Source organism: Uranotaenia lowii, unplaced genomic scaffold, assembly GCF_029784155.1.
Source record: "Uranotaenia lowii strain MFRU-FL unplaced genomic scaffold, ASM2978415v1 HiC_scaffold_155, whole genome shotgun sequence".
NCBI lineage: Eukaryota > Metazoa > Arthropoda > Insecta > Diptera > Culicidae > Uranotaenia > Uranotaenia lowii.
In genome coordinates this window covers 44,515-72,291 of record NW_026597577.1, presented here as the reverse complement: position 1 = coordinate 72,291, position 27,777 = coordinate 44,515, and the positions used below count along the sequence as shown (strand labels likewise).

The 27,777-nt window shown below is 36.3% G+C and overlaps 1 protein-coding gene across 1 annotated transcript; it reads left to right on the top strand.

Moving 5' to 3' along the window:
• LOC129759427 (pre-mRNA-splicing regulator WTAP) lies at nucleotides 1–25,244 on the top strand. The gene is made up of 4 exons (XM_055756874.1): nucleotides 1–2,237; nucleotides 15,419–15,543; nucleotides 15,638–15,971; nucleotides 23,454–25,244. The coding sequence occupies exons 2-4, from the start codon at nucleotides 15,529–15,531 to the stop codon at nucleotides 24,281–24,283; spliced, it is 1,179 nt and encodes a 392-aa protein (XP_055612849.1). The 5' UTR covers nucleotides 1–2,237; nucleotides 15,419–15,528; the 3' UTR covers nucleotides 24,284–25,244.
• The last annotated feature ends 2,533 nt before the right edge of the window (nucleotides 25,245–27,777 follow it).

Below are 27,777 nucleotides of genomic sequence, written 5' to 3'. Positions count from 1 at the left end.
ATTTCTTCAAGTCCAATCGATTCGCAGTCTTCAATAAAGCTCTTAATGAATTTACTCGAAGACTTTCGTAAGCGGTCTCAGAAATATGTAGTTGTAATATTATCTATTTAAATTTCTAAAAATTGTAGAATTGATTTTTTTTGTAAAGCTATCTCTGAATCTATAACATCTAGGCAAAATCTAAACCCTTTATTGAATGGAGGATAGTAAACAGTTTCATACATAATCAGTTTTTGTTTTTCATGCAGGTTTGTTGGTTCATCAGTTATCAATGATTGATTTTACTCAAAATCGATCAATTTCTACACGCATCACTAAAACAAGAGCTGATAGAAAAAATCTGCCAAATCGAGTTCAGGACGCCAAAATATTCCAAAAACAGTTATTCAAACATATGCTCAAAAAATTTCGATTTCTTGTTGTTATTATTTACACTCTATTACACAACTATTTCGATAAATTTGAGCTTCCCAAATATTGGGTGGCCCGAGATTCTATAATTCTACGAAAACTGGACTTTTTGGACTTCCTTGAAATTTTACAAAGTTTTTGTATGTGTATGTATCCATCATGGGTGCGCGGATTCACCGCAGTTCTGCTAAAGAAAAGAAAATTTTATCAAAAAAAATCATTAGAATAAAAAGTTATGGAGGGACAAAGTCGAAGTGACGAAGACATTCTCTAGGTATACTTTCCATAAATCATTTTATCACAAACATTTAGCATGTTAATGTTATGTTAGGTCATATCATTATCTAATTCATTCCATTTTCATAACTTATGTGTACTCATCAATTTGTTCCAACAGTCAACTGGTTCCACAAAAACATTCGCCTCAGAAAAATGCTTCCATCAAACCGTAAACCTTCGGAGGCATAGCACTAGCTTATGAAAAATAAGTAGGTACCAAATTTATTTACAACCTTGCTGTTTTACCATTGGTAAGTGGTACATCAACAAATGAGTTAATCTAGAAGCAGCAAACAGGCAAAACATCTACATTTCAACGTTGGGACGAAAAATCGTCGTTCCTGTAGTGCGGAATGGTTAGCGTATCATCTTATGATTGGTGTTTTTGTAAAGGGGTTTGTACGAAAGGAAGAAGATTCGATGATAGTGCTTTTGAGTGTTTGGAATTATATTTAATGGTGCTTATCAGATAAAAGAAAATCTGAACATTATACGCAGGGGAGGAATGGAATTGGGAAGTTATTCTGATAGTGCCCTCGGTTCGAGAATTCGGTGGAGGGAAATGTAGGTGATTCAGTTATGTGATAAGAAGGGTTTCCACGGGATGGGAAGGGAAAAGGGGAGTGATGGAGACGGACATTCCAACGGCGGGCTTCAGGAGCATAATCGAACGTGCATACCCCATCGACATAGCGCCAACTGTACGGCCACTGTATAACAAGAAAAAGCAATATTTCTGCATTGATCCAACCAAGTCTGGGCAAGAAATACTCGTCGGGGAACCGGGTTGAATGCCTGGGTACTACGTGAAGAAATGGCATTTCGGTGAAGCAAGAACTATTTGTGCCGGAAGGGAAGAGCGGGGTATAAATGCTCAAATAAAAATCGATAAAGAAAATTACAGTGAAATCAAAAAGCCAACGAACTGTGAAATCGTAAAAGGGGTATCCAAATGCTAAATTTGTAGAGGGGGGCAATCGATTCGTTGAAATGTGCGGTATCTGGCTCAAAAAATGTGCAACGGTGTTTGTGAAAAAAAATCAATAGCTGACGATCTACATCCTATTTGTTGGGTTGTTAAATCAAGTGTTATCTGCTTCATTCAGTTTCAGATAAATGATCACGATAGCAATAAGGGGATATAGTCTTCAAGCAAAAAATAAAAGTGCAACGTCCAATCGCGAATCAGAGTTTCAAACGGTGTCTGCAGTGTCCTGAATTGGTTACGAAGTTTTCAGTTCGAAACGGCGTGATGCGTTTCCTTGATACATCGTGAGGGTAATCAACCCGAAAGGAAGCAAATCCTTCATCTGCTGCCACAAGCCATAAGATCATAAGGTCTTGAGGAAGCTCACCCAGCAATCGTTGTTGTACAGTGTTTATGATTTTGGGTTAATCCTCCGTTGTGTGCAATCATTCGATCCTTATCGTCGTCAATTCTTGTTCTTGTGACACGGTCATCGAGAAAGAGAGAGCGAGAGAGCTGCACATAACCGCTGGGAATGTGCGTGACGATCTCACTGTTACTGGGTGGTGTCCATTTTTCGGTATGATTTATATATCTATTAGAAATACACTCCAAATAAAACTACATATTCAATATGGACCGTAAACCCGTTGAAAAAAAAGTGCTGTGGCCAAGCTGAGCCGCAGTCTGAAGCAATTCAGACCTCATTATTGAAGAACTCCTTGTGCAAATTCAGTGATGCATCTCGTTTATTGCCTTTCTAGCGCTCTTCCTATTCCGAAAACACATGACCCATTTCATTGTACTTTTTTGTTTGGTTCTGTTTCGTTTTCTCAAACGTTTCATCTTTTCTAAATACACATATCATTCTGTGCTTCAGGACTGAACTCATCTTTCACTCTTAAAAATCAATCCCTTTCCGGTCACTTGAGATCTTCCGAACAATCAATGCTGAAAGATAAACTTTCTTCGATAATATTCCTTGTTTCAAAATTCAAAATCCACTAGACACTTTTTACTGCATTTCTTTTGTTTCTGAAGGTCTCATTTGATCAACTTGTTGCCAACATGATGAAACGGTGCAGCTATTGATTTCAATGAATATTAGAATACAGTGCTAAAGTACTTGTTGCAATAGCCTGAGTCGATTTGGGGTCAAAAAGCTTCGTCTTGGTTAAAAACTCATCTATATTTTTTGCAGAATTTTTCTTGTGGTTTTTGTGCCAGTTTATAAATTCTCTAAAGGAAATTTTCAGCTGAACAACTTTGTCGAGGACCCCTCGTAACATCGTATCTTATTAGGCAAAAAAATTATGGGGGCATGTCTTTTGGCATTGATAAACAATAAATTCAATTGACATCACTGCTGGGTGCCTAGCAAGGTATTGTATGACTATTTTTCATGCAATACTTCGCGAGGAACTAGCAGTGATGTCAATTGAATTTATTGTTTTTCAATACCAAAAGACAGAATAACTTTTTTGCCTAATAAGATACGATCTTGGATAAAGTCGTTCTGCGAAAATTTTTCTTTGGAGAATTTATAAATTGGCACAATACCATAAGCAGGTTCGGTCCCACAGAAGAAACAAAAATTGGGATGGGCCCCAATCAACGCCCCGCATGTTTTTGAGCCGATTATTTTCAACAAGATGTGTTATACCATAAGATCTTCTTCAAGCATGGACCTCTCGTCTATCCATGATTTCAAGAGTGCAATTCCATTTCAGCTTGCTCCATTGAAAAATCGGATTATTTTCAAAATGTTACCACTCACTGAAAGGACATCAGATGACTTGTCGCTTCTAGGACGTTTACCGAAAAGAGAATAAGTTCCAGTGAAAATTAAAAAAAAATAAAAATTATTAAAAATTCAAATATGAGATTCAGAAATAATATTCATATGTGATTTGTCGACTTTATATGGATTATTGGTATACTTTTTCGGTAAGCAGTTTAACAAAAACGACTATTACTCATGATTGCAAGGATCGATCAAGGATTGAAACGTTGGAATGATAAATAAAAAGTCGTTGTTTGCTATTTATTAGACTGTTTGCCGAAAAACTATCACACAGAATTTATGTTCAAAATTTTGATAAGAGTTTCAGAATCTGAATTTATTTCCGATTTGAATTCAAAGTTCAGGTAGAAAATTTAAATCAAGAGATCGGATTGAAATTTGTATTATTTATACAGAAGTCCGACTCAAAATGCAGATGAAGAATTCATATTTAGAATTCAGGTTTCTGATTAAAAAATCAGACTAAAATTTCAAATTTACAATTTAAGATTAAGATTGAAATGAGAATTTCTGTGGAAAAGATAAACTTTTGAAAAACAAATCAATTTATGCATCTAAAATTAACCTAGATTTTAAAGTTAGAAACTAAAAATAGAAATTAAAAATTAAAATTCTTTTTTCAAATTACATTGGATTTTTTAATCCTAAATTCGAAATTTCTCTATCACTTCTATTTCAAGTAACATGTCGTTTGGAAGCTCTAAACCTCATCAGTTCTGAGTTAAATCGATATTGATAATTGATGAGCTAATAAATTTAAATGAGGCCTTCAGAGTTAAAAGGGTATAAGTGCAAAAATGTTAGATTTTGAGTTAACACCGTCAATCGTTTATTCATATTTCAAACTATATTTTGTGGTTTTTTACAGATTTCAAGAATTTTATTTTTATATGTTAACATTCGAAAAAAAGTATTTTTTTTAAACATACAGAAAATAACCAAACACCACATCTTAAACGCGTGTTTTCTCGAAATTATACCTCTTTGGATCAAAAGGCCTGTTGCCCTCGAGGATTCAGATTTTTCCTAGATGTTGTAAATCTCATAACACAATGCCTTAGATTTGGCGTTAAATTCTTTTAAATGTCTACGAAACTTCCGTGTTTTACAGAATCAATACAACGCAAGATTTTTAATGAAATGTATATGGCAAAAAATCCAAAATTTTGAAATCCTTCGAATGTTGTCCAGTTTTTCTAAAAAAAAAGGTAAATACACATTTTGAGAAAAAATGTATTTTCAAAGGTCAACAGAATCTCAACCAACTCTTTAGCTGAAAAAAGCTTATTGCTTAGAATCAACACAGCGCATCAAATAGAAAAAAGTTCTTTAATCTTGATTCCTCAGAAAGGGTAACTTTTGTAAACCTGTGTTAGCAATTAAATTTAGAATAAAATTTTGAAATTTAAATACGATTAATTTTATTTTATCTTAAAAAAATGTAAAATGTCTTTTCTACGGTCTACAAAGTATTTATCTGGGTATGTTGAAACAGGGAAAAAGATTAAAATCTGGATCAGGAAAACCGGGAATTTGATTATGGACATCCGCTGGCCACCCTGTTAATCTTAAGCATGTCATATTTTCTAAAACATTTGGACAAAATTGTACAAAATCTAGGAATTATTCCAAAACATACAAGAGGAAAATGAAAAAAAAAACTTAAAATTTGAAAATTTCATTGAATCACATTATCAGCGTTCAAATAAGGGGAGAGTGTAGTGCCGTCAACTGGGACAACATGCAACAATTTTCAACTTCAATGGCTTCTAAAAAACTTATGTTCACAGTTAATCCTATCCCTTATGCATCAAAAGTTTAAGGGATGATGGGACATCAAATTGGCGTAGTTAGAAAAATTATTGGTTTCTTAAGTTAGTTTTCTAAAAACATGCGATTTTTACCCTCCTTCGAAAATGGGGTAACTTGCAACAAACTTTGTTTTTAATGAAAAATCTAATGAGCACGTATGAAAATTTATAGTTTTTAACATATTTCCAATGCCGTAAAGACCATTACGCATGACAACACCAATTGCAGTAGATTTTCACATTTTTTTTTTCTGAAAATAAGGATGCTGCATAAATTTAGGGGTTAAATGATACTACAAAAAATTCTAAAAGCTGTACTCATAAAAATAAATGTTTGGATTAATGAAATTTAAATGTTTACAAACCCGTGATGCAAAACATTCATATTCCAGCACATGGAATCGAGGTTTACAAGGTGTTTCTTTGATATGCATTTTGTTGCATTTTACCCCAGACATCTAACTGAATTTAAAAAATATTTACATTAAAAATTTGGGGATTGTTCGAAAAATATTTTTACACCCACAATGCTGGTATAACATGACGAAATCAGTAAAAAGTTTTTAAGTTATATTATAAAGCTAATCCGTCATACTGGGTAAAGTTTTTTTTGGTATCAAAACATGTTAAAAATTGTACATATACATATGTACATATAAAAATAAAAAAAAAACTAGCTTAAGATGCGAGAAATTGCGTCATCATCATTTTGTTATCATTAAAAGATAGGATAATATTATTAAAATACATTAAATTAAAAATTGATTTAGTGTGGTGTTATATAAATGTTGCATCAAACCCCGCTGTTTCATGATGCCCCGTTTGACGGTATCTTTTTTTTTGGTTTATTAAAAACACGAAGCCGAGATGCCGTATCCGATTTAAGATTTAATCTGTGGTTTTGCTGCTGCGACGAACAAAATTCCTTATCTTAAACGTTGATTCGAGTGTTTCAAAGATGTTCAAAACTTTGATTATTCATCTGTAAATATCGAACACAGAGTTGTAAAACGACTATAATGGAATAAAAAAAAAAATAGAACCTTTCTCCAGCGCAAAAAGGGGTAAAACATGAAAAAGGCGATCAAAACTATTTTCTGCCGAAACTATGCCTTTTAGACCTATAGTGTCTTCGAGACAATTGACCAACATTACAAAGGCAATAAAATAAGTTTTTTGAAAAATTGTTTAATCCACCTAGCAGTGAGTTAGAAAAACTACCTTTTTTACTATCCATTTTAGAGCTATATTGTCTGAGACAAGTTTTTAGCTTGTTCCAATTCTAGCAACTTTGCCAAAGAAGTCATTACTGTATCAGTAATCGTTTCAAAGTTATGGCATTTTTTTAAAATATCATCAATTTTCAGTTTTTTCAACATAACTTTTTTGCGAGTGATTTTTCGTATAAAATGTGTTCTAGAGAGTGTGGAGAAGGTAAAGTGGCACACTTTTGCTGAATACACTGTATAAAAGTTTTGAAGTTCAAACGAGATATCTTGAAAATACTTAACAAAAATAGTCATTTTTAACTGGTTATATCTCCTGAGTTCGGGTGAGCTCGGTAGCATATTTTACAGTTTTCTTATCAGAAAAGTATCACCTTTCAAACAATATACAATTCAAAGTGGCCAATTGTAATCTTCATAGAGGTAATGTCAATAGAAGTGAGCCAAAAATGAAGTTAAAAACCAGTTAAAAATGACTATTTTTGTTAAGTATTTTCAAGATATCTCTTTTGAACTTCAAAACTTTTATACAGTGTATTCGGCAAAAGTGTGCCACTTTACTGTCTCCAAAACTCTCTAGAACACATTTAAAATCACTCGCAAACAAGTTATGTTGAAAAAACTGAAAATTGATGATATGCCATAACTTTGAAACGATTACTGATACAGTAATGACTTCTTTGGCAAAGTTGCTAGAATTGGAACAAGCTAAAAACTATAGCTCTAAAATGTATAATAAAAAAGTTAGTTTTTGTAAACAAACTGCTAGGTGGATTAATCGATTTTTCAAAAAACTAATTTTATTGCCTTTGTAATGTTGGTCAATTGTCTCGAAGACACTATAGGTCTAAAAGGCATAGTTTCGGCAAAAAATAGTTTTGATCGCCTTTTTCATGTTTTACCCCTGTGTGCAGCGGTTGGTTTATTTTGTAAATAGAAATAACAAAGTTGGGTGCAAATTTGTTAAGCTCGTGGACTGATTTTAGCTAAACTTAGCTTGATTGACTACTCACATCAACCATTCACTATTTTCATTGTACGAAATATTGAGAGACTTAATGTTTTTTACACATTTTAGTCGTTAGGACATGGACTCATTTTCAGGACAAACTAAATTTCGCTTGCCCGACAGGAGCTTACTTCAGCAACTCAAACTAACTTTTCCGCACTTTCCAAAAGCAATCTTTCGGAAGCCATCCAACCAAAGCTACAAGTTGATAGTTGAATATTTCGATGATCAGTGATTCACACATTTATACGCCCACTCATTGAACACCTTTTTTTAATAGTTCGTCTAATAATTTCTCAAATTTATAATAAATTTTCATTTTGACGAAAAAAAAACACTTGCGATGCAATCAGGTTAACGCCTACCCTCTCTTGTAAGGATCATATATGTAAGCTTTAATTATAAAATTAAAAAATTAATAAGCTGTGTTGATTGTTGTTAGAACAGATTCTTCCTATACGTCAAGCAATAAAGACCTCCATCCAAATTTCTCCAAAATCTTTCGAATCAATCCCCGGCATCCTGTACTTTCAAGTGACCGGTTACTTTTAGCGATAAAGCATCATTTTCTAATGTTATCAATCTAAATGCTACTTACAATACCTGTTAAAGAATCGAAAATTTTCCGAAGCAAATTTATTTTACGAAAATCAAACTATCGTTACTGTGCGGATTTACCCCTGAGCCAGTTAGAAGTCGATTTACGGTCAAATATGTTCTATCTAGTATTGTCAATTGCATGAATTTTTAGACTATTGAGAGAATCTGATTTGACGAATAACAAATCCGCACTCACTAACACCATCACATTCTTCTAGTTTATATAACTATCATATGCTAAAAGTTGAAAAGGGACTATATGAAAAAAGGACCAACATCAGAGTTCAGTTACTTCAAATTATTTCTACTAAAAAATCAACTTTCATACGCACCGTTGCCGTCTTTAACAAACTGCGCAGATTGCACCTATTTAGACCCCGGTGCAAATAATTTGCGCGCAGTAAAATATACTCACAGTCCTATACATAGACAATGGCACATATCGATATTCTTTACATCTTTGGATAAAATTGAATTAAAAACAATTGCGACTGGTGTGTCAGTCAAAATTGTCAGTGAATCCATAATTTTTTGGCTAATTTTTCAGTGATTCTAAAAACGCCCGAAAAATGCATGATTTATTTGTTCCACTTACATTCTTGTACCCGAATGTACAGAATGCATTCTGTTTTCTGTTCGTTTCTTTTCATTTGTTGATCGATCAATTTTCGTTATTAAACTCCTTGCTTCGCATTTCATAATAATTTTCGCCAAAACAATAACGATTATGCCGTTTGGAAATGTGATTCGAAAATCAGTAGCGAGCAACGGCTGATTTGAAAAACTGACACGGGTTGGCTATGTGTGCGTCAGTGCGAAAATATTTCTGCGTGGAAATTATTTGCACAGGAGTCTAAAAAGGTGCAATTTCCGCAATAAACAAAAATCCTTTTTGCACCAGTAGCACTGTAGGGAAGAATGTGGATACTTGATTCCTTTTTCTTATTTTCTTCATATCTTTTTGGAAAAATTTTGCAGATCGCCGATTTTTACAATTTCTGACAGCTATTATATGATAGTTTAATGGCATTGCGGTGAACTTTTTACTACGAAAATTCTTTTATAGAAGAATTACAGACTGAAAATTAAATGACGGATAGATAGCAGATGCTTAGTAGGAGAAAATTTACAGATGTTGAAAATGAGCCAAGAGCATATTTTATGGAAAGCTTCAAAGGTGCGTTCTAGACCCTTTGTCCCACATCAGTTGAATGGCTGAGAAAAGTAATAGCGAGAGGCGCAATTACGTTCACCCATACATCCAACCCGATGGATTGGTAAAGCACGTGCTTCCCAATTCAGTCTGTAATTCTTCTATAAAAGATTTTTCGTAGTAAAAAGTTCACCGCAATGCCATTAAACTATCATATAATAACAATCAACGGTGACTATTCGTTAAAAAGAAAAAAAAAATCTGACAGCGTGTAATTTAAAATTACACCCGTAGATGAGCTAGAAGCTTTTTCGTGGGACTAAAATAAAATATATAATTTGAAAGTTATAACAACCTTTAATCAGGATGCCCTAAGCTTTGGCGAAAATCGTGCCAAATCTAAAGATAAAAGTTCCTTTCACTGTTTTGGCCATACAAGTTTTCTTTCACTTCACATTTTTTTAATGGCAGACAAAAATTTGTCTACTGCCCTATTTTCAATGCATACTTTAAGGCGCAAATTTTTAATCTTTAGACAAAAGCACTTTATTGAGTCTTTATCAGGTAACTAGCTGACCCGGTGTGCTTTGCTACACCTTTCAAAAACAAATGTTATTTTCAGAAATTATTCAAATTTTAATTGTTTTGTTGGCATAATTTAAATCAAATTATAACATACCGTAAACTGGGGAAACTTTGATCACTTTTTTCATTCATTTTTAAATATTTTGGAAGGGTTTGCTTTTTCGTAATAACTAAAAGCATTGATTGCAGTAAATAAATAAATGTTTGTTACAAAACCAGATTTCGAGTTTCGAGATAACTTTGAACCCTATGGTTTGATGAAATCGATAACAGTTATCTTTTGTTTGGACTTAACTGAATTTTTCAACGTTTTCTTTCAAAAACAAATCGGTATCGAATTTTGAATACGGCGAATGCGCCAACTGTAAACAAATCCAGATAATCACATAAACGCGTTAAACTCTTTATTTTACATCCGAAAATATGATCTTCCTTTAATTTTTCTTCTTTTAGTGAAGTTAAATTTAATTTTTTAAATAAGGCGAATAGCTTTTTTTATGAGTGTGTAATCCCACAGTTCATTCGCCCATTTCCCCTCAAAATTTCGTCGCGAACAAAAGGCCAATAGTTATTTTGAGATGGAAAAAGGGCATTGAAGTTTTCGAAATTTGTTTTCCCAGGACGAGGAGAAGCACAAATCAGCATTTATAAGATCGTTGAATGTGCTAATGTGTTAATGTGATCATTTGGACCCGCTTTCAAGCCGAAATTTGCTTGAATATTGCTTCTTTAATGAGTGATCCAAAAGGCGAACAGTCATTCTGCAATTCAAAAGGGCGCTGAAATTTGGCGAATGAACAAAATGAGAGCACCAGTCTGTGGTAAAAGGGCCCACAGTTATATTTATTATTTTTTTTTGAAGTAATTAGTACGGAAAAGCTATATTGATCGATCGAGTGATGAAATTAAATCAATTTGAAAGCATTTTAGCGACTTATTAGGGGAAAATTATTATACGCAGATGAATAGTAAATTGATTTTATTTTCTGAAACTTGGAATGCGTTTTTCTTAAAACAAAGGTCTTGGCGCATTCGCCATATTCAAAAATCGAAGATCAAAATCAAAAGATGGACAATGTTGCTGCATACATCTAGGGGTCAAAATTATAAACATTTCTCAATATTCTTTGGCCTCAAAAACAAATTAAATTTTACCTTCATGCAATTCCCTTAGTCTTCACACTGTTCCCATGTTCTTTTTTTCTTCAAACTAAACCATTTGATAGGGTTTTAAGCCATTTTTTCTATACGGGCTTTTTCATGGAAAATTACCGTTTTTTTTTTTCAATATCCAAAAATTATCATCAAATGACCATAAAAATAACACTTAAACTAAACCTGAACCAAGAAAGAAGTTGAACTTTCACATTAAGCAACCCATTTGCTCCTAAATACTTTAATTTGATCAGGGGAGATGTTTGTTTGTGATCCTTCAAAAAACCAAATATTTTAAGATTTTAAAATTTCGTTTTAAATAATATAAAAATTCTCCTAATAAAAACAAAATTTAGCTTATCTGTAACTCAATTTATAGGCTTTTAAACGCAGTTAACAGTTTTCAGAAATTTTAAATTTATACTTAGTAAATGATGATTATCTGCAAAAAATTCATGTTGATCAAAGTTACCCCGCTGATCAAAGTTCCCCCAGTTTACGATAATTCATAAGCAACCGCTATAAAATGAGAGCTGCAGCTGGAGTTTCGAATTGTAATACAAAGATAACATAAATTAATTTTCTGAATTTTGATCTATACACTTGTGTTAAAGATCTGATAATTTTAATCTGTTTTTCAAAGCTTCGCCCTGAAAAGGAGGGACTCAAATTAATCGTACGCAAACAATTGAACTTATAAAATATGGTTGTTTTTGCTTGATATGTTCTGGACTTATGCTAAAAAAACTAACAGGAGAGTCCCCCTGCCCTTCCCATCATCCCCTGCTGAATAAGGGTTGTGGTCTTTAATAACCATACCCATTTTTTTCGTGCCCAAAAAGCCTCTTATATCCAATATAATTCCATTGGTTGATAAGTTTTTAAGCTCTACAACCAAATTTATAAGAAGCTCCCTCCTTTCTTACCCTCGCTATACTGTAAAGCGTAAAGGTCTATAACAATAGAAGAAATATATCTCGTAACCAAATACCTTTCCATGCCATATTTGTTTCCATTTGTTGGCTACGTTAGCATAAATTGAGAACTTATGCTAACAAAATTGTATTGGGCTCACCTCCCTCCTCCTATGTACCTACTCACTGAAAGGAGGATGGTGTGTCAGATAATCATAGAATTGTACCAAAATGATTTTCCAAGTTAAGTTTTGTCCATTTCACGGATTTTGTAAAAAAAAAAGTTAGTGTAAGCTTTCCTCTTTCCTTCCTATGTTCCCAATTCTATCCACCTACTACAAGAAAGGAATTGTTTCACATTGAAAATTTTTTCGCATTGAAATACCATCCCATGCCAAATTTGGTTTTATTTGCGTAGTAAATTCTCGAGTTATGCATAAACTTGAAAGAAAGTACCATCCCCTCTTCCGTTCTCCCCATTGAATGGAGGGGTGAGAACTTAATATTCATAAAAGTATTTTTCGTACTCAAATACTTTTTGATGCCAAATTTGGTTTCATTTGCTCGATTAATTCTCCAGTTATGCAAAAAATTTTTATGGAAGCCCCCTATTCCCCCTTTATATCTTTCCGCTGAAAAAGGTGGGGATTCAATTTATAATAGAAACATTTCTCGTATCCAAATACCTTAACATGCCAAATATGGCTCCATTTGCTCGATCAGCTCTCCAATTATACTGAAAATTGTAAGGGTTGTCTCCTCCCCCTAGAAGCATTTCTCGTACCCAAATTTCGTTCCATGCCAAATTTGGTTGCATTTGCTATTGTAGTTCTTGAGTTATGCAGTAAAAATTGTATGAAACTCTCCTCCCTCTTTCCTTTCTCCCCGTTGGAAGAAGGCAGGGGTCTCAAACAATCATTAGAACATGTAACGTTCCCAAATACCCGCCCATGCCAAGTTTGGCTCCATTTGCTTTAAAAGAGGCCCCCTCCCCCCTTTATATCTCCCTAATGAAAAGAGGGGTCTCAAATATTCATAAAAATATTTTTCGTATTCAAATTCCCTACCATGCCAAATTTGGTTCCATTTGCTTTATTAGTTTTTGACTTATGTAAAAAAATATAAAAGAGGCCTCCTCCCCCTTTCTATCGGAAAGAGGGAGGGGCCTCAAATAATCATTGAAATATTTTTCGTATCCAAATACCTTCCCATGCCAAATTTGGTTCCAATATCTTGATTAGTTTTCGAGATATATAAAAAATTGTAAGGTAGAACCCACCACAATGATAGGAGGGAGGGGTACCAAATATTTGTAGAAACATTCCTCGTACCCAAATACCACTACATGCCAAATTTCGTACCATTTACTTGATTGGTTCTCGAGTTATGCAAAAAATTTTCGTTTGATTGGGAGGCCCCTCCCCCCCTTCATAGGAGAGGGAGGGGTCTCAAACCATAATAGGAACCTTCCCCTGCCTCCAATACCCCCATCTGCCAAGTTTCACGCAAATCGGCTCAGTAGTTTGCGAGTCTATAGGGAACATACAGACAGACAGACAGAAATTCATTTTTATATACAGACCCCGTTCGTTTTTGGCAACATGCGATTTTGGCAACATCCGATTTTGGCACATGTGCCAAAATCGAACGGTGTTCAGAATCGACATTACCTTTTAGTTTTCGTTATAACAGGACGAATTTAATTTAGACAAACACCATAAATACGTATTTATGTTCTGAAATGGTGATAAAATGCAACAATAAAAACAATTTTTTTTTAATTTATAAAGTACTCAAAAATGACAAAAAGATGAAAAATTCAAAAAGTTAAAAAACAAATTTAAGCAAAAGACTGAAAATGACAAAAAATAACTAAAAAATTATGAAGAACGACAAAAACAGGTAATATGACAAATGAAAACAAACATAATAAACAAAACAAGAAAAGTGGAAAATGCTTCAAAAACATAATGAAAAAAATTTTAAAAAATGACTACAAATGGTCGAAAATTGATCAAAAATAACGTGTTTCATAATAATAACAGTTATTTTGTAAAAATAACTGAAAAAAAAGTTGAGAAAAAAAACTGTTCGATTTTGGCAACGGGGTCTGTATATAGATTTAAGTTTGACTCCAAAAAAAACAATTTTTCATCGAAAATTTCAACCTTATCAACAAAATTGTATGAATATGTAAGAAGATAAACAAGAAGAAAAGTTATTTAAATTTTTGGGATTTTCCCACGTTTTTATTCTTCGCAAAAATTTGCAGTTTACTTCACCAATAACCTATTTTCTAAAGGTTCTAGAAGTTTGCATAAACCTCAATGTTACTTAGGGTCAGCTAATGTAAGGTGCGGCAGAAAAACAATCTTTGAACTACAATAACTTTTTTTTTCACTCCAATCGTGATGCGTTCTTTGCGTGAAATATCTGTCTTGATTCAAGCATTAAGGAAATTTATCAAAGGGATCGACCGGTAAATAAAAAAGCAATAAATATACTGTTTCTATTTATTGCTTTTTTATTGTCGTTTATTTGTCGTTTTTACGAGTATATTATCTCAAAATCCCATTCACACTGGAGCTGCATTGAAACCTTTTCCTGTTGAACTTAGCATGTGACCTTTTGAAAAGCCGATGAATCATTTTAGCCTGGAACGCTTGTGATTTATCATGTTTTGTTTGTCCTATAATAAGATTAATAACTTTACTGTACCCCCTTATGATTTCTTCAATATCATTTAAAAAAATATGCACGCAAACTCTCAAGGTCCACAGGAAATTTAAATTTTTAATTATAAAAATCTAGTCAAAAACCGTCGATAAAATAAAATTTTTCCAAATTTTACATAAATTCACAAATATTTATAATTCTGTTAATTTACACAACATTGACGGAGAAAAGAAAAAAAGAAAGAAAGATTTTATGTAGTCTGAAATATTTGGATTTATGTCCAAGCACTTTTTTTTCTTTAATCAAAATATCAAAATTGGAGCATAACTCAAAAAATGTTATACTGAATTTTTTAATTTCATTACTGGATTCAGCGGTCGATTTTGCATCCTAAATATTCAGTTAATAAAGTTCAGGAATTTTTATTAATTTTGTAAACTAGTGTAGTCGTAACCTTTTAGGAGCGTTTAGCAAGTTTTTCAAGTTCTGGATTCCTTCATAAAAAGTGTCCATGTTTATTAAATTTGTGGTAAACTGTTTTCCAAAAGTTATGGAACCACCTAAGGATAAAAAAAACTGATAACCTTTCGATAAGCGCAGGGTATTTTGACCATTGTCAGAATACTTCTATGCTATTGCGGGTAATTTTCTTGCTATACTCTACTCTAAATCAAATTCCCATCAGCTTATATACGAAATCAACAATAGCTGCACCGCATCACACTATCATCCGAAATCATTTTTCCTCTGATCAAAAGTACTACTCATTCCAGTCATCAGCCAAACTCATCCTAATTCGAGTATCCGTTCTCCCATTGCCGTTTTCAGAGGAACTTCAATCGATCAAAGATTCGGAATCGAAACTCAAACAGCAATATGCCGAATCTCAGCGCCGGGAACGCATCCTTGCCCGGCGGCTTGCCGTCAAGGAGCAGGAAATGCAAGACTATGCCGTGAGTTTTTCTTCTTTTATTCTGACCAAACTCGAACATTGAATAAATTCACAAATTTCTCACTCCCCCATCCTATAACCCTTCAAACTCATAGAGTCAAATTGCCGAGCTTAAAGCAGCACAGGCTCCGGGCCAAGCTGCCCTCCGATCAGCCCTTCTCGATCCGGCCGTCAATATTCTGTTCCAGAAACTCAAAGGTGAACTCCAGCAGACCAAGGCCAAGCTGGAGGAAACGCAGAACGAACTTTCGGCATGGAAATTCACACCGGATTCGAACACCGGAAAACGGCTGATGGCCAAGTGTCGGCTGTTGTACCAGGAAAACGAAGAACTCGGCAAAATGACGTCCAACGGCCGATTGGCCAAGCTCGAGGGTGAGCTGGCTCTGCAGAAGAGCTACAACGAGGAGGTCAAAAAGTCACAGTTGGGTAAGTGTGTTCTTTTTTTATTGTAACTAAAGGGTGATACGATCAAAATTTGGTCAAGGGAAAACGCGTGTAAATCGGTGAAATCGTTTATTTAAAAAATCAAATTAAATTTCTTTTTCAAGTTTAATTAGTCTTATTTAATTTTTGGCATTTCGGCGAGTTGTGAAAATTCAAGGTAGAATATTTAGAAAGAACATGAAAGTATTATAGGTGGAAAGATCAAAGCTAGAGCGCTTTGGGTAGAAGAAATTGAATAGTTGGTGAAAATGTGAGCAGGGCTTTTGTTTTGTGAACAGCTTTTGAACTACTTGCGTGATTCTTTGCCGCGCGCCGTTTCAATGTTGATAGGAAGCGATGAAGAAACCCATCGCATTCCTACCCACATTGAAACACGGACGGGTCGAACACATGAGATTGTGTCCGACCGGGCCAAAAATCTATTGCTAAGCCAATTCTATCGATGCGTGCTACTTTTTTAGGTACATCGGATGGTTGCTACTTTTTGTTTCGCATATTATCCATCCGATGCCTTACTTTTTTGCCAAATGCATCGTGATGAATTGTGTTGTAATTTTTGTTATCCCATTTCCCCCCAAATTCATCACGATGCATTTGGCAAAAAAGTAAGGCATCGGATGGATAATATGCGAAACAAAAAGTAGCAACCATCCGATGTACCTAAAAAAGTAGCACGCATCGATAGAACTGGCTTAGCAATAGAACAGCACATGTGAGCGCTGCTTGGGTGATTTTTTGCCCGGTCGGACACAATCTCATGTGTTCGACCCGTCCGTGTTTCAATGTGGGTAGGAATGCGATGGGTTTCTTCATCGCTTCCTATCAACATTGAAACTGCGCGCGGCAAAGAATCACGCAAGTAGTTCAAAAGCTGTTCACAAAACAAAAGCCCTGCTCACATTTTCACCAACTATTCAATTTCTTCTACCCAAAGCGCTCTAGCTTTGATCTTTCCACCTATAATACTTTCATGTTCTTTCTAAATATTCTACCTTGAATTTTCACAACTCGCCGAAATGCCAAAAATTAAATAAGAATATATCCCAGCGGCGATTAAAATAAGATAACAAGTTTAATTAGTATAAAATTCAGGAAAAATATTCGATTAGGCTTCCGCTTTTCCAAATCCGAAGCCGAACCTTACGCTTAACCCCTGCCATCAGATTTTGTACAGCCACCTTGTCCACCTTCTTCGCCGCAGAAAGCCAGTTTGCCTTGAACTGCTGCTCGTCCTTAGCAGTTTTTTTGGTCTTCTTTAGGTTCCGATTGACAATAGCCCAGTATTTCTCAATTGGGCGGAGCTCTGGCGTGTTGGGAGGGTTCTTGTCCTTGTGAACCACCTGCACGTTGTTGGCGGCGTATCACTCCATGGCCTTTTAACCGTAATGGCAAGATGCCAAATCCAGCCAAAACAGTACGGAACAACCGTGTTTCTTCAGGAAAGGCAGCAGACGTTTATTCAAACACTCTTTCACGTAAATTTCTTAGTTGACAGTCCCGGAAGCTATGAAAATGCTGCTTTTCAAGCCACAGGAACCAGATATTTCTTCGCAAACTTTGACAGTTTCATGTGCTTGAAAATATCTGCTACCTTTCCCCTTCCTTTTGCCGTATAAAACTAAACACAGGCCTTTACAAGATACTTTAGACAGATTGTCATCCTGGGCATTGGGGCTTGGGATTGACAAAGAGAAGAGAAAACGGAGATGGTCGTTTTCTCTAAGAAACATAGCCCTGCTCAACCTAAGCTTCAACTCCTAGGCAGAACGATCACTCGATCGAGATGTTTTAAGTATCTTGGGGTTTGGTTTGATTCCAAGTGCACCTGGAGAGCTCACATTGAGTATCGGGAAGGACAATGTCAACAAAGAATTAATTTTCTCCGATCAATTACCGGCACCTGGTGGGGAGCCCACCCAGAAGATCTAATAAAACTCTATAGAACAACTATTCTCTCGGTAATGGAGTATGGCAGTTTCTGTTTCCAATCCACAGTGGTGCAGAACATCAATCTAGCTGTACGAAATTAATAGCGCCCAGGAATGAAGAGATAGACATTTGATGTCTTCAGCAACATTGTTCAATTTTACATGGAGCATATTCTAGTATCAAAATTTTTTCCGAGGGGTCCACCGATAGCGAGATAAAAATGCTAACTTTTTTGTTTTTCAAATTAGGGCTTTGATGTCCTCGACAAAGTTGTTTATCTGATCGGAATATATAAATTTGTTGAATATGTCAAAGTCCTATCACATCACCCTCAGGAGTTACAGACAAAGTAAAAAAAATCTATTGAAAAAAACAGTTTTTTGAACCTGACACATTGTAGATTGGATAAAATGGTTCGCTGTCTTCGAAACAAAGTTATAAAAGCCACGATCAACAATTGTCTCATACATTATGGTGGGTTTAGAAGTTGCTGAAGCCCTAGAGAAAGCATTTAGTGTATTTTATTGGCAATTTTGGAAGGCTCGTCCATCGAAAAGTGCACATTTTCGCAACATCCCCTTTTTTGTGATTATTTTTGATGATAAGCGGAACCATTTCCATTTTAAATTAGCGGAGAAATCGGTGGAACTAGTAGAGATTTGAATGATTGAAAATACACTTTTTATATAAAAATTACCAATTCTACTTATAGAAAAAACATTGAAAACATTTACTTTATTAATAAAGTGTTGAAGTTTTCTTTTATATGTTTTGTTTTATTAAAAGACATTTAAATTCGATTTTTCAAATCATTTAAACTCAAAAACAAAAAATTAATGGAACTAAGCTGTAAAATTTGGTAGAGCACTACTGTGTACTGGCAAAACCGGTTCTATTATTCATTTATTCATTTATATAATCAAATACTAATTTAGTGCTCTACAAAATTTTACAGATTAGTTCTATTCATTTTTTTGGAGTTTGAATGATTTGAAAAATCGAATTTAAATGTCTTTTAATAAAACAAAACATATAAAAGAAAACTGCAACACTTTATTAATAAATTAAATGTTTTCAAGGTTTTTTTTCTGTAAGTAAAATAGGTAATTTTTATATAAAAAGTGTATTTTCAATCATTCAAATCTCTACCAGTTCCACCGATTTTTCCGCTTATTTCGAATGGAAATGGTTCCGTTTATCATCAAAAACAATCACAAAAAAGGGAATGTTGTGAAAATGTGCACTTTTCGATGGACTAGCCTTCCAAAATTGCCAATAAAATACACTAAATGCTTTCTCTAGGGCTTCAGCAACTTCTAAACCCACCATAATGTATGAGACAATTGTAGATCGTGGCTTGTTACAACTTTGTTTCAAAGACAGCGAACCATTTTATCCAATCTACAACGTGTCAGACTCAAAAAACTGTTTTTTCAATAGATTTTTTTTACTTTGTCTGTAACTCCTGAGGGTGATGTGATAGGACTTTGACATATTCAACAAACTTATATATTTTGATCAGATAAACAACTTTGTCGAGGACATCAAAGCCCTAATTTGAAAAACAAAAAAGTTAGCATTTTAATCTCGCTATCAGTGGACCCCTCGTAAAAAATTTTTATACTAGAATATGCTCCATGTAAAATTGAACAATGTTGCTGAAGACATGAAATGTCTATCTCTTCATCCCTGTGCGCTATTAATTTCGTACAGCTAGATTGATGTTCTGCACCACTGTGCAATCTGCTGCCAAAACACACCTCATTAAACTCGAGCGATTCAATATCGTTGTCTCCGAATAGCACTGGTTTGTATGCCCTCAACGCACACCATGAGTTTCGAGGTTTTGGCAGGTGTACTCCCACTGAAAAATCGGTTTTATTCATTATCTCTCCGGTTCCTCATCAGGTGTGAGGTCATGAACCCATTGGTGATTGCAAATTTCGAAAAGCTACTTGAGCAAAATTGTCAAACAAGATACATGACTATCTACCATGAATTCATGTCTATGCAGGTTAATCCTTCGTCGTTCTCTCCCATTTGTGTTTTTCACCCTTCACCCATCCCAATCTCTAGGATCCCGGGGAACAACATCGTTCTCTTATTGATCCTAGGCTTTTCGATGCAAAGTATGGACACGTCGATGCTGATAAAATGTACTTTACTGATGGATCCCTGATAGACGAATGTACCGGGTTTGGAGTTTTGAACCAAAATTTTAGTGCCTCTTACAGTCTTCAATCTCCATGCCCAGTATACATTGCGGAATTGGCAGCTATTCATTGGGCACTTGATTTTATAGTGACACGCCCCATTGAACACTACTATATTGTAACGGATAGTCTTAGCTCTGTTGAGACTATTCGTTCAATAAGGCCCGGAAAGCACTCACTACTCGTACTTTCTTGAGAAGATACGAGTAACGTTGAGTGCTTTATCTAGACGCTGTACTGCAGTCACATTTGTTTGGGTCCCCTCATATTGCTCGATACCGGGCAATGAGAGGGCAGACTCTCTTGTAAAGGTGGGTGCGGTTGAAGGCGACCCTTATCAGCGTCAAATCTACAACGAATTCTACTTTTTGGTCCGGAGAAACGCTATTGTCAACTGGCAGCGCAAATGGAACGAAGATGAGTTGAGTCGGTGACTTCACTCGATAATCCCAAAGGTAAGCCTTAAACCCTGGTTCAATAGATTGGATCTGAGTCGGGATTTTATTCAAACATTTTCCCGTCTCATGTCCAATCATTGCTCCTTAGACGCGTTACTCTTTCGTGTAAATCTCGCTAGCAGCAATTTGTGTGGTTGTGGCCAGGGTTTTTGGTCTTGTGAGTACCAGCTTATCGCCAGAGCGAACTTAATAGACTCCCTTCGGGCCCGAGGGAAACCGCCTAACGTTCCAGTGAGGGATGTGTTGGCTGCGGTAGACTTAGATTACATGTTCGAATTATACCTTTACCTTAAATCTATAGATCTTCGTGTATAAATTCCTTTTCCCTTTTCTTTATTCTTTTTTCTTCAACTACTAGGTTAAAATAAAGAATTGTAAAAACAAAAACAAGAGTTTGGCTCATTAAAACTTACGGTAGGAACCGTTTCAAATGAACAAAATTATAAAAAAAAACCTCAGGTACAGGTGGCTTGCCAAACCAGATATTTCTTCGCGAACTTTGACAGTTTCATGTGCTTGAAAATATCTGCTACCTTTCCCCTTCCTTTTGCCGTATAAAACTCCTGTCCCGGAAGCTGCTTGTAGTCGGCTTTGACGTAGGTTTCGTCGTCCATTACCACGCAGTCAAACTTCGTCAGCAGCCGTCGTATTTTGTTTATCATCGCAATTTGGAGTCAGTACCTTCTTGTAAGTCGATAGCCCGGCTCGTTTTTGGGCTCGATGTACGGTTGTACGGTTGTACGCCCAGCTTATTTGCGGCATCTCGGAGAGAGAGATTAGGGTTTCGCTTGAGACTACCGGCAACTCTCTTTGTCGTCTCAGCGGCTTCCGGTTTTCGATTTCCCCCCCAATCCAGACTTCCTGGCTGTCGTCAAACGTTCCCCAAATACTTTAATTACATTTGTAACGGTTGATTTGGCAACTTTTAGCGATTTTGCCAGCTTTGCGTGCGAGTAGCTCGGATTTTCATGATGCGCGAGCAAAATTTTGATACGCTGCTCTTCTTCCTTGGACGGCATTTTGACAACTGAAGAGTGAATTCCAAAATCAAAATAGGAGCAACATTCTACACACACACCTTCAAAATGAGGGATGTTCAGGTTTTTTAAATGCAAAATTGAAAGAAATACGTCAAGTTGATATTGACCAAATTTTGACCGTATCACCCTTTATATGTTTCTTAAGAAATTTGAATTTAAATTTGAACTTCGATCAAAACATTGGTTGAATGATCTGTCATTTACCGATCGAAACCAATTTCTGTGTGTCATTGAACAAAACTGTTGTTAATTTGGGAGATTTGACCGATTTGACATTTCACCGCGGAATATTTTTTCACTATGCTGAGTTCACGTTCACGTTCGCATCCAGGTGTTGAAACTCTCTAGATGAAAACAACTCAGAATTTTGGATAATTCCAACTCAGTTGTTTTCATCTTGGTGCGATTTCTGAACCAAAACAAATCAGTCTCTGAATAATTTAAAATTACCGTGCAGATTAAAATGTTCTGTAAGATGTATTCTTAGATTAGGGAAAGCCATCTCGGGCGTACGATTTTAACGGAAGTACATACGTCATTTCTCGATCCATCTTTAGAAAATCTTCGGGATTCTTAAAATTGGATAAGTCGCACGCTATCGGTCCGTAATTCGGGTCTTTCCTTCTCTTTCCAACTCTCTCGGAATAGCCTTATTCCCCCAAGTCGTAATCGATACGACTTGGGGGAGTAATCTTAAACCTCATCCCTTTTAGATGAACTTCGATTAAGGGATGGGAACATTCAGTGCTTTCAATGCTTAAATGCATACATTTTGGCGTTTAAGATTCGAGATTCAAACAGTTATGTATCTTATTCAAAGTACAACATGCTACGCTACAACATTTTGGCATGTTCCTTTTCAAATCTTAGACAATAGAAAACCACGTGTTCAGGTGTCTCGTGCGCATCACCACATGTCGGGCAGAGCCGCGAGGCCACATGTCCAAACCTGTGGCGATACTACATGAAGCATCCATGGCCAGTGAGGAATTGCGTTATGTAGAAATCCACTTTACCATGTTTTCTCTCCATCTACTCCTTGACGTTTGGGATCAAACGATGGGCCTCTTCCTAAGCTGTTCCACAGATGGACATGGATAAATCAATGGCTCGTGTTCTCACGTTTTGTGTGCCTCTATTATCGTAGCAATAGGAGTTCTCCACCAACAGAACCAAGATGGGCATGACTCCCGCTACAACGCATGCAGCCTCCGACGAAACAATGCGGTATGCACTGATGACCCGTAAATTCAATCGCCTCTGTACACTGTTCAGCTTCTGCTGATTACACTGGTTGTTAAGACTAGATTTCCAGGGCGCCCCTCCATGTCGAAGGATTGGTGAAACCAGACTCGAAATTACCCTCCGCTGACTACTTCGGATCCCCGAGTTGTTCGTGAAATCAGGTTTGATATCAGGACCATCTTGGATTTGTGGTGAGCCAGCTGCAAACTGTTGGAGTGCATCCAGCTCTCTACAGCCTCTGAAGCTCTCGCTGGACGATTTCTGCCGAGAAACACGTCGCTAGTAGCACGACGTCGTCCGCAAAACCAACCAACTTTATTACTTTACTCCCTCTGACAGGCTTAATGTCAGAACCTCATCGTACGTAATATTAAACAGAACCGCGCCCAGTATCGACCCCTGCGGTACTCTAGCTGTAACATTCATTTCCTGAAATACTTCGCTCGTCATGTTTTGAAGTTTATGGTTTACTGTGAATCGCCCGGCGAACTTTAGCCTACACTAAATGAACTTCCCGAAAAAAACGAATGAATTGAACTAATCAGAGTTTTCTTTTCTTTTTATCCCTACCCTCCACAGAACTGGACGACTTCCTACAGGAGATGGACGAAGACGTCGAAGGCATGCAGAGTACGATAGTGTTTTTGCAACAGGAGTTGAAACACACAAAAGACGAGAAGGAGAGCCTCGAAAAGGAAGTGCTCCAACTTCGATCGTACGTGAACGGCGTGAGTGGTGGTGGTGCTAGTGCTGGACTGGAAGATGGAACCGATCCGTCATCCTTCCAGCAGCAGCAGCAGTTGGTGAACGGCAGCAAACTGAAGCTAAACTCGGCGGCGAGCAATTGTCCAAGTGGTGGGGTTGGTGTTGTTGGGGGGCTTGTTGTTGGTGATCAACAGTCGGAATCACAGTTTTCAGTTTATCAGAATCGGACGCACTGTGTCGGTGGTGGCACTGCTACTTCCGGTGGCAATGCCGACGTTTTACAGAACGGTGGTTGTGATGACAATGAGTTGGGCGAGCAAGAATCTGCCGGTCAGAATAGTAGTAGACTTTGCGCTAGTAAAAAGGTGAACAGTCGGACTGCTAAAAGCGTTGGTGGCAAGAAGCGAAATTACCAGGAAGATCCGGACGATGAAACCGGTGTTGGTGGTGAAGATGAGGAAGATAGTGGTCACTACGAGGACGGTTCTAATAATGGCAAAATGTTGGCCCCTGATAGTGATCTGGCGCATGACTCCGAGGAACCAAGCGTCCTCAGCAGTAGCAATAAGCGAATGACCCGGTCCGGCAAAGGTAGCAAAATCGCTCTTGGCAAACCGATTGTTAGTGTGAAGAAGCTCCGAAGGGCTTCGGTCCTGTCTGGTGAAGACGACGAAATGGTCGAAGGATCCAACGGAGCGAACTAGTTCAATCCCACCTCAAAACAAAACGAAAAATACCACCCCAAAAAAACAACTTCACCTTCTCGCGGGTGAGTTGAACTATGAGAAATCAACATCTTTTGGCAGGGTGTGGCGTACTGTTTTTTAATTACTGAAATATACTGTCCTAAAAAAATAATCGCAAACAAAAACAGGCTAGAATTAGGCAAAAGCAGCAATTAAAAGGCATCCGAAATCTTCTAGGAAATTACTCAACACACAGATTGAAATTAGAGCTATAAGTTTAAAACTTTACAATAATAATTATTGTACATGAAGTGAGGTAACAAAAAAAAAGTAAGCGCAATCCTAGGTCAAGGCAAAAACATCAAACTATAGTGAAAAGCAAGAAAAAAAAACTTATAAACAAATACCGAATAAACCTAGACGAACTGAGATCGTACGTGAAGTATATGTGAGAATTCGCAGGAAGAAAAACAAAACACGAAACTTAAAAATCTCACTGTGCAAAACGAGTGGAAAGCTGATTGTAAAAATAGTGAAGCAAAGTTGAAAACATAAAAAAACATAAAACAAGATGAACCAATAAAATAACAAATAATGATAAAGTTTACGACAACATAGCTAAAGCTGCGGGGTTCAATCTGATTCTGAAGAGAGAAAAACCGTAGGTATTTTAAACCAACTGCTGAGAGTAAACCGTATTTTTTTTAAGTAATGCGAACTACCCCCTTAAAGAACGTCCTTTCTAGAAGCGAATCAGATCAGATCAGAACCTTCGACGGGCGGTTATCACCGTTATAATACACAGCTAGCTGCAGAAACAAAACCAGACCGGAAACTCTAACGAAAAAAACCCTTTAACAACCAGAAAAAGAAAAAAAATAAAACAAAGAAACCCGATAAGAAATTATGTTCGAAGTAAGTGGAGCATTGTGTAATTTAAATTATTTCGAAACAATAGAGTTAAATTATTCATACAAGATAGGAGTGTATCGCGTTCAGTTTTCATTTGAAAGAAAATCCATAGTCATTGCTAAGGTCAACTCGATTTTGGAAATTATTTCCCTTAAAAAGGAAAATAATTGCTGTATCCTTTTCTAGCAGGATAGAGCAACTAGCACGTACCACTAGCGTGCTAGTAGGAATCAGCTCGTCTTATTAGCATGATAGTGGCCTAGATTTGAACTGAAAATGGACGGTGGAAGGTGGAACACTGAAGATTCTGTCAGTGTTGATAGCAAATTGGTACTAGCATGAAGATGACGAATTTTGATAGTATATGGTTAAATGTATAGACACTATAATTTCATATAGTCTGGCAAAGAGAATGACGGGAGCCAATCGAACTGTCATTCGCGCGGAGCCAATCGAGCATTCTATGATAATGTTCAAGCTCTTCATAACTCTTTCGAGTTGCAAAATAAAACATAGTTTATTTGATTCGTAAATTACATGCTTTTTTTGTCAGTTCAACTCCAAATAGCTTTTTTTTTTTTTTTTTGTTTCGATTATAGTCGTTTTACCACCATTGTGGCATTCGCGACTTTATCAACGTTCCAGTTGGCGGACAGTTATTGAAAAACTTATCCGGTACAACTGTGTTCGATATTTACTCTTGGGCTCGAACTCGCGGACATCGGCTCAGGAAGCAACAGACTTGCCAACTGAGCTATATCACAAGCCCCCAAATAGCTTTTGAAAAATATAATATAATCTATAAGTGTAAAACTTGTAGAAATTATGCTGAATAAGTTTAGTTAATGTTACCAAAAAGCCAAAAAAAGTTTGTGAATCACAATACTTTAACCATGATTTTCCAATATTTAGAAAGTTTGCTCGATTGGCTCCCGCGAATGACAGTTCGATTGGCTCCCGTCATTCTCTTTGCCAGACTATATGAAATTATAGTGTCTATAGTTAAATGTAGAACTGGGGAAATGGAGAAACGACAGTTGCGTGTCAGACGCCGTGCGGTTAAGTTCGTCTTTTTCGCGCCGGGTGTGATTCGTTTTTCTTTAAGCAACAAAAAGTAATCCCAAAAGTATATCCGAAACGCTTGTCTGCTAGCAGTGATTATTAAATGGGAATATGGTTATTTCAGTGATTTAAGAAAAAAAAATCAGCATACATGATTGGTGTTCATTTTAAAGAAGAATGGTGTTCGATAAGATTAGGCAAAATTGATTTGTTTTGTTCAAGTGGAGGAATGGAATTTATCTTGCTTGTGAGAAGAACTGGAGATAACAACCAATATCAAAGTGTTATGGGGAATTTTCTAAGTTTCTTTATTATCATCTCGAGTAATCTGATGCAAAAAGTGGAAAAATTGTATCATCTTCCCGCGGCTGTACGTGTGCATTTCCAAAAGCATATTTATGGATCGAAGCAAGCGTTGCTTTTTGCGCACGGGAAATGACAAGTTTATGTGAAGGCTTGGCTTATGCGCGACTGAGATGGAGATAAAGTTTGCGACAGTTTTTCAAAAAAAAATATATGGGTCGATAAAATGTTGGTGTTAGGGAAATATTTTCCTAAATAGTGGAATCAGTTCCACCGGAGATGTGATTGGAATCTTTAAATATTCTCTCGAAAGTATGTGAAAGTGAATGTGTTGTACAACGGGAGTGACAAGAATAAAAAAAAAGCCATTTGAAGTCGGAATGGGAAGTGAAAAAAAGGAAACACCCAGTGGTAAGAAAGTCATTGAATGGATGTGGAGATAGTCAGAGTGTAAAGTTCGAGACAATTTGGTAGGTAGTAAATTTAAATCCCAGTTATGATGGGTAGGTAAGATGTTATAATTGTTGTTAAATAATTGCATAATTACGAACGTTCAATCAGTTGCCAATCAGCCAGGTATATACACGGATGCCGGAATACCTGTAGTAAATGAATAACACTAAAAATGTTATCCGTTTTCAACTGGTTGTGTACCTGATAGATTCGTTCACCCAAAATATACTTACAGAGACACGTAATACATTCACTACAGAACAGCTCACACGAAGCCATGGTACCGGGTATGATGTTCGTGACATTGGAGATTTGTCGAACTTTAATATCTAAAAAATGTTAATGAGCACATACTTAGGCAAAACTGCGGTGAATCCGTGCACCCATGGTGGATTTGCAACATACATACAACATAACTGGGGAAATGGAGAAACGAATACGGTATAAAAAAGTATGGCCTGGAATAACAGCGCTTTTTAAATCAAAAACTGTAACATGTAAACTACCGCAGGATTGTCTTCCTGGCCAACCTTCTTTCCGGTGTCATCGAACCGGTCGGACGGGAAGTTGTTCTAGTGAATAGACGAAACGAGCATTAGATAAAGTACACAGACAGAGGGAGTATTCGAGGAGAAGCGGACTAAACGACCAAGTCAGACATTTTAAGATATTTGTATATAGGGCACAAATATTCAAGATCTAATTTTGCCAAGATGTCTCGAATTGGAACTCCAGGTAGTTTGCTTCGGGCCCTAAGGGTAGCCAGTAGCCAAGCCCTCGAT

What these genes read in the sequence shown, in the direction of transcription:
- LOC129759427 (XM_055756874.1), top strand. An exon ending in GGTCAAAAAGTCACAGTTGG is followed by an intron (nt 15,972 to 23,453) that starts GTAAGTGTGTTC and finishes TACCCTCCACAG; the next exon opens with AACTGGACGACTTCCTACAG.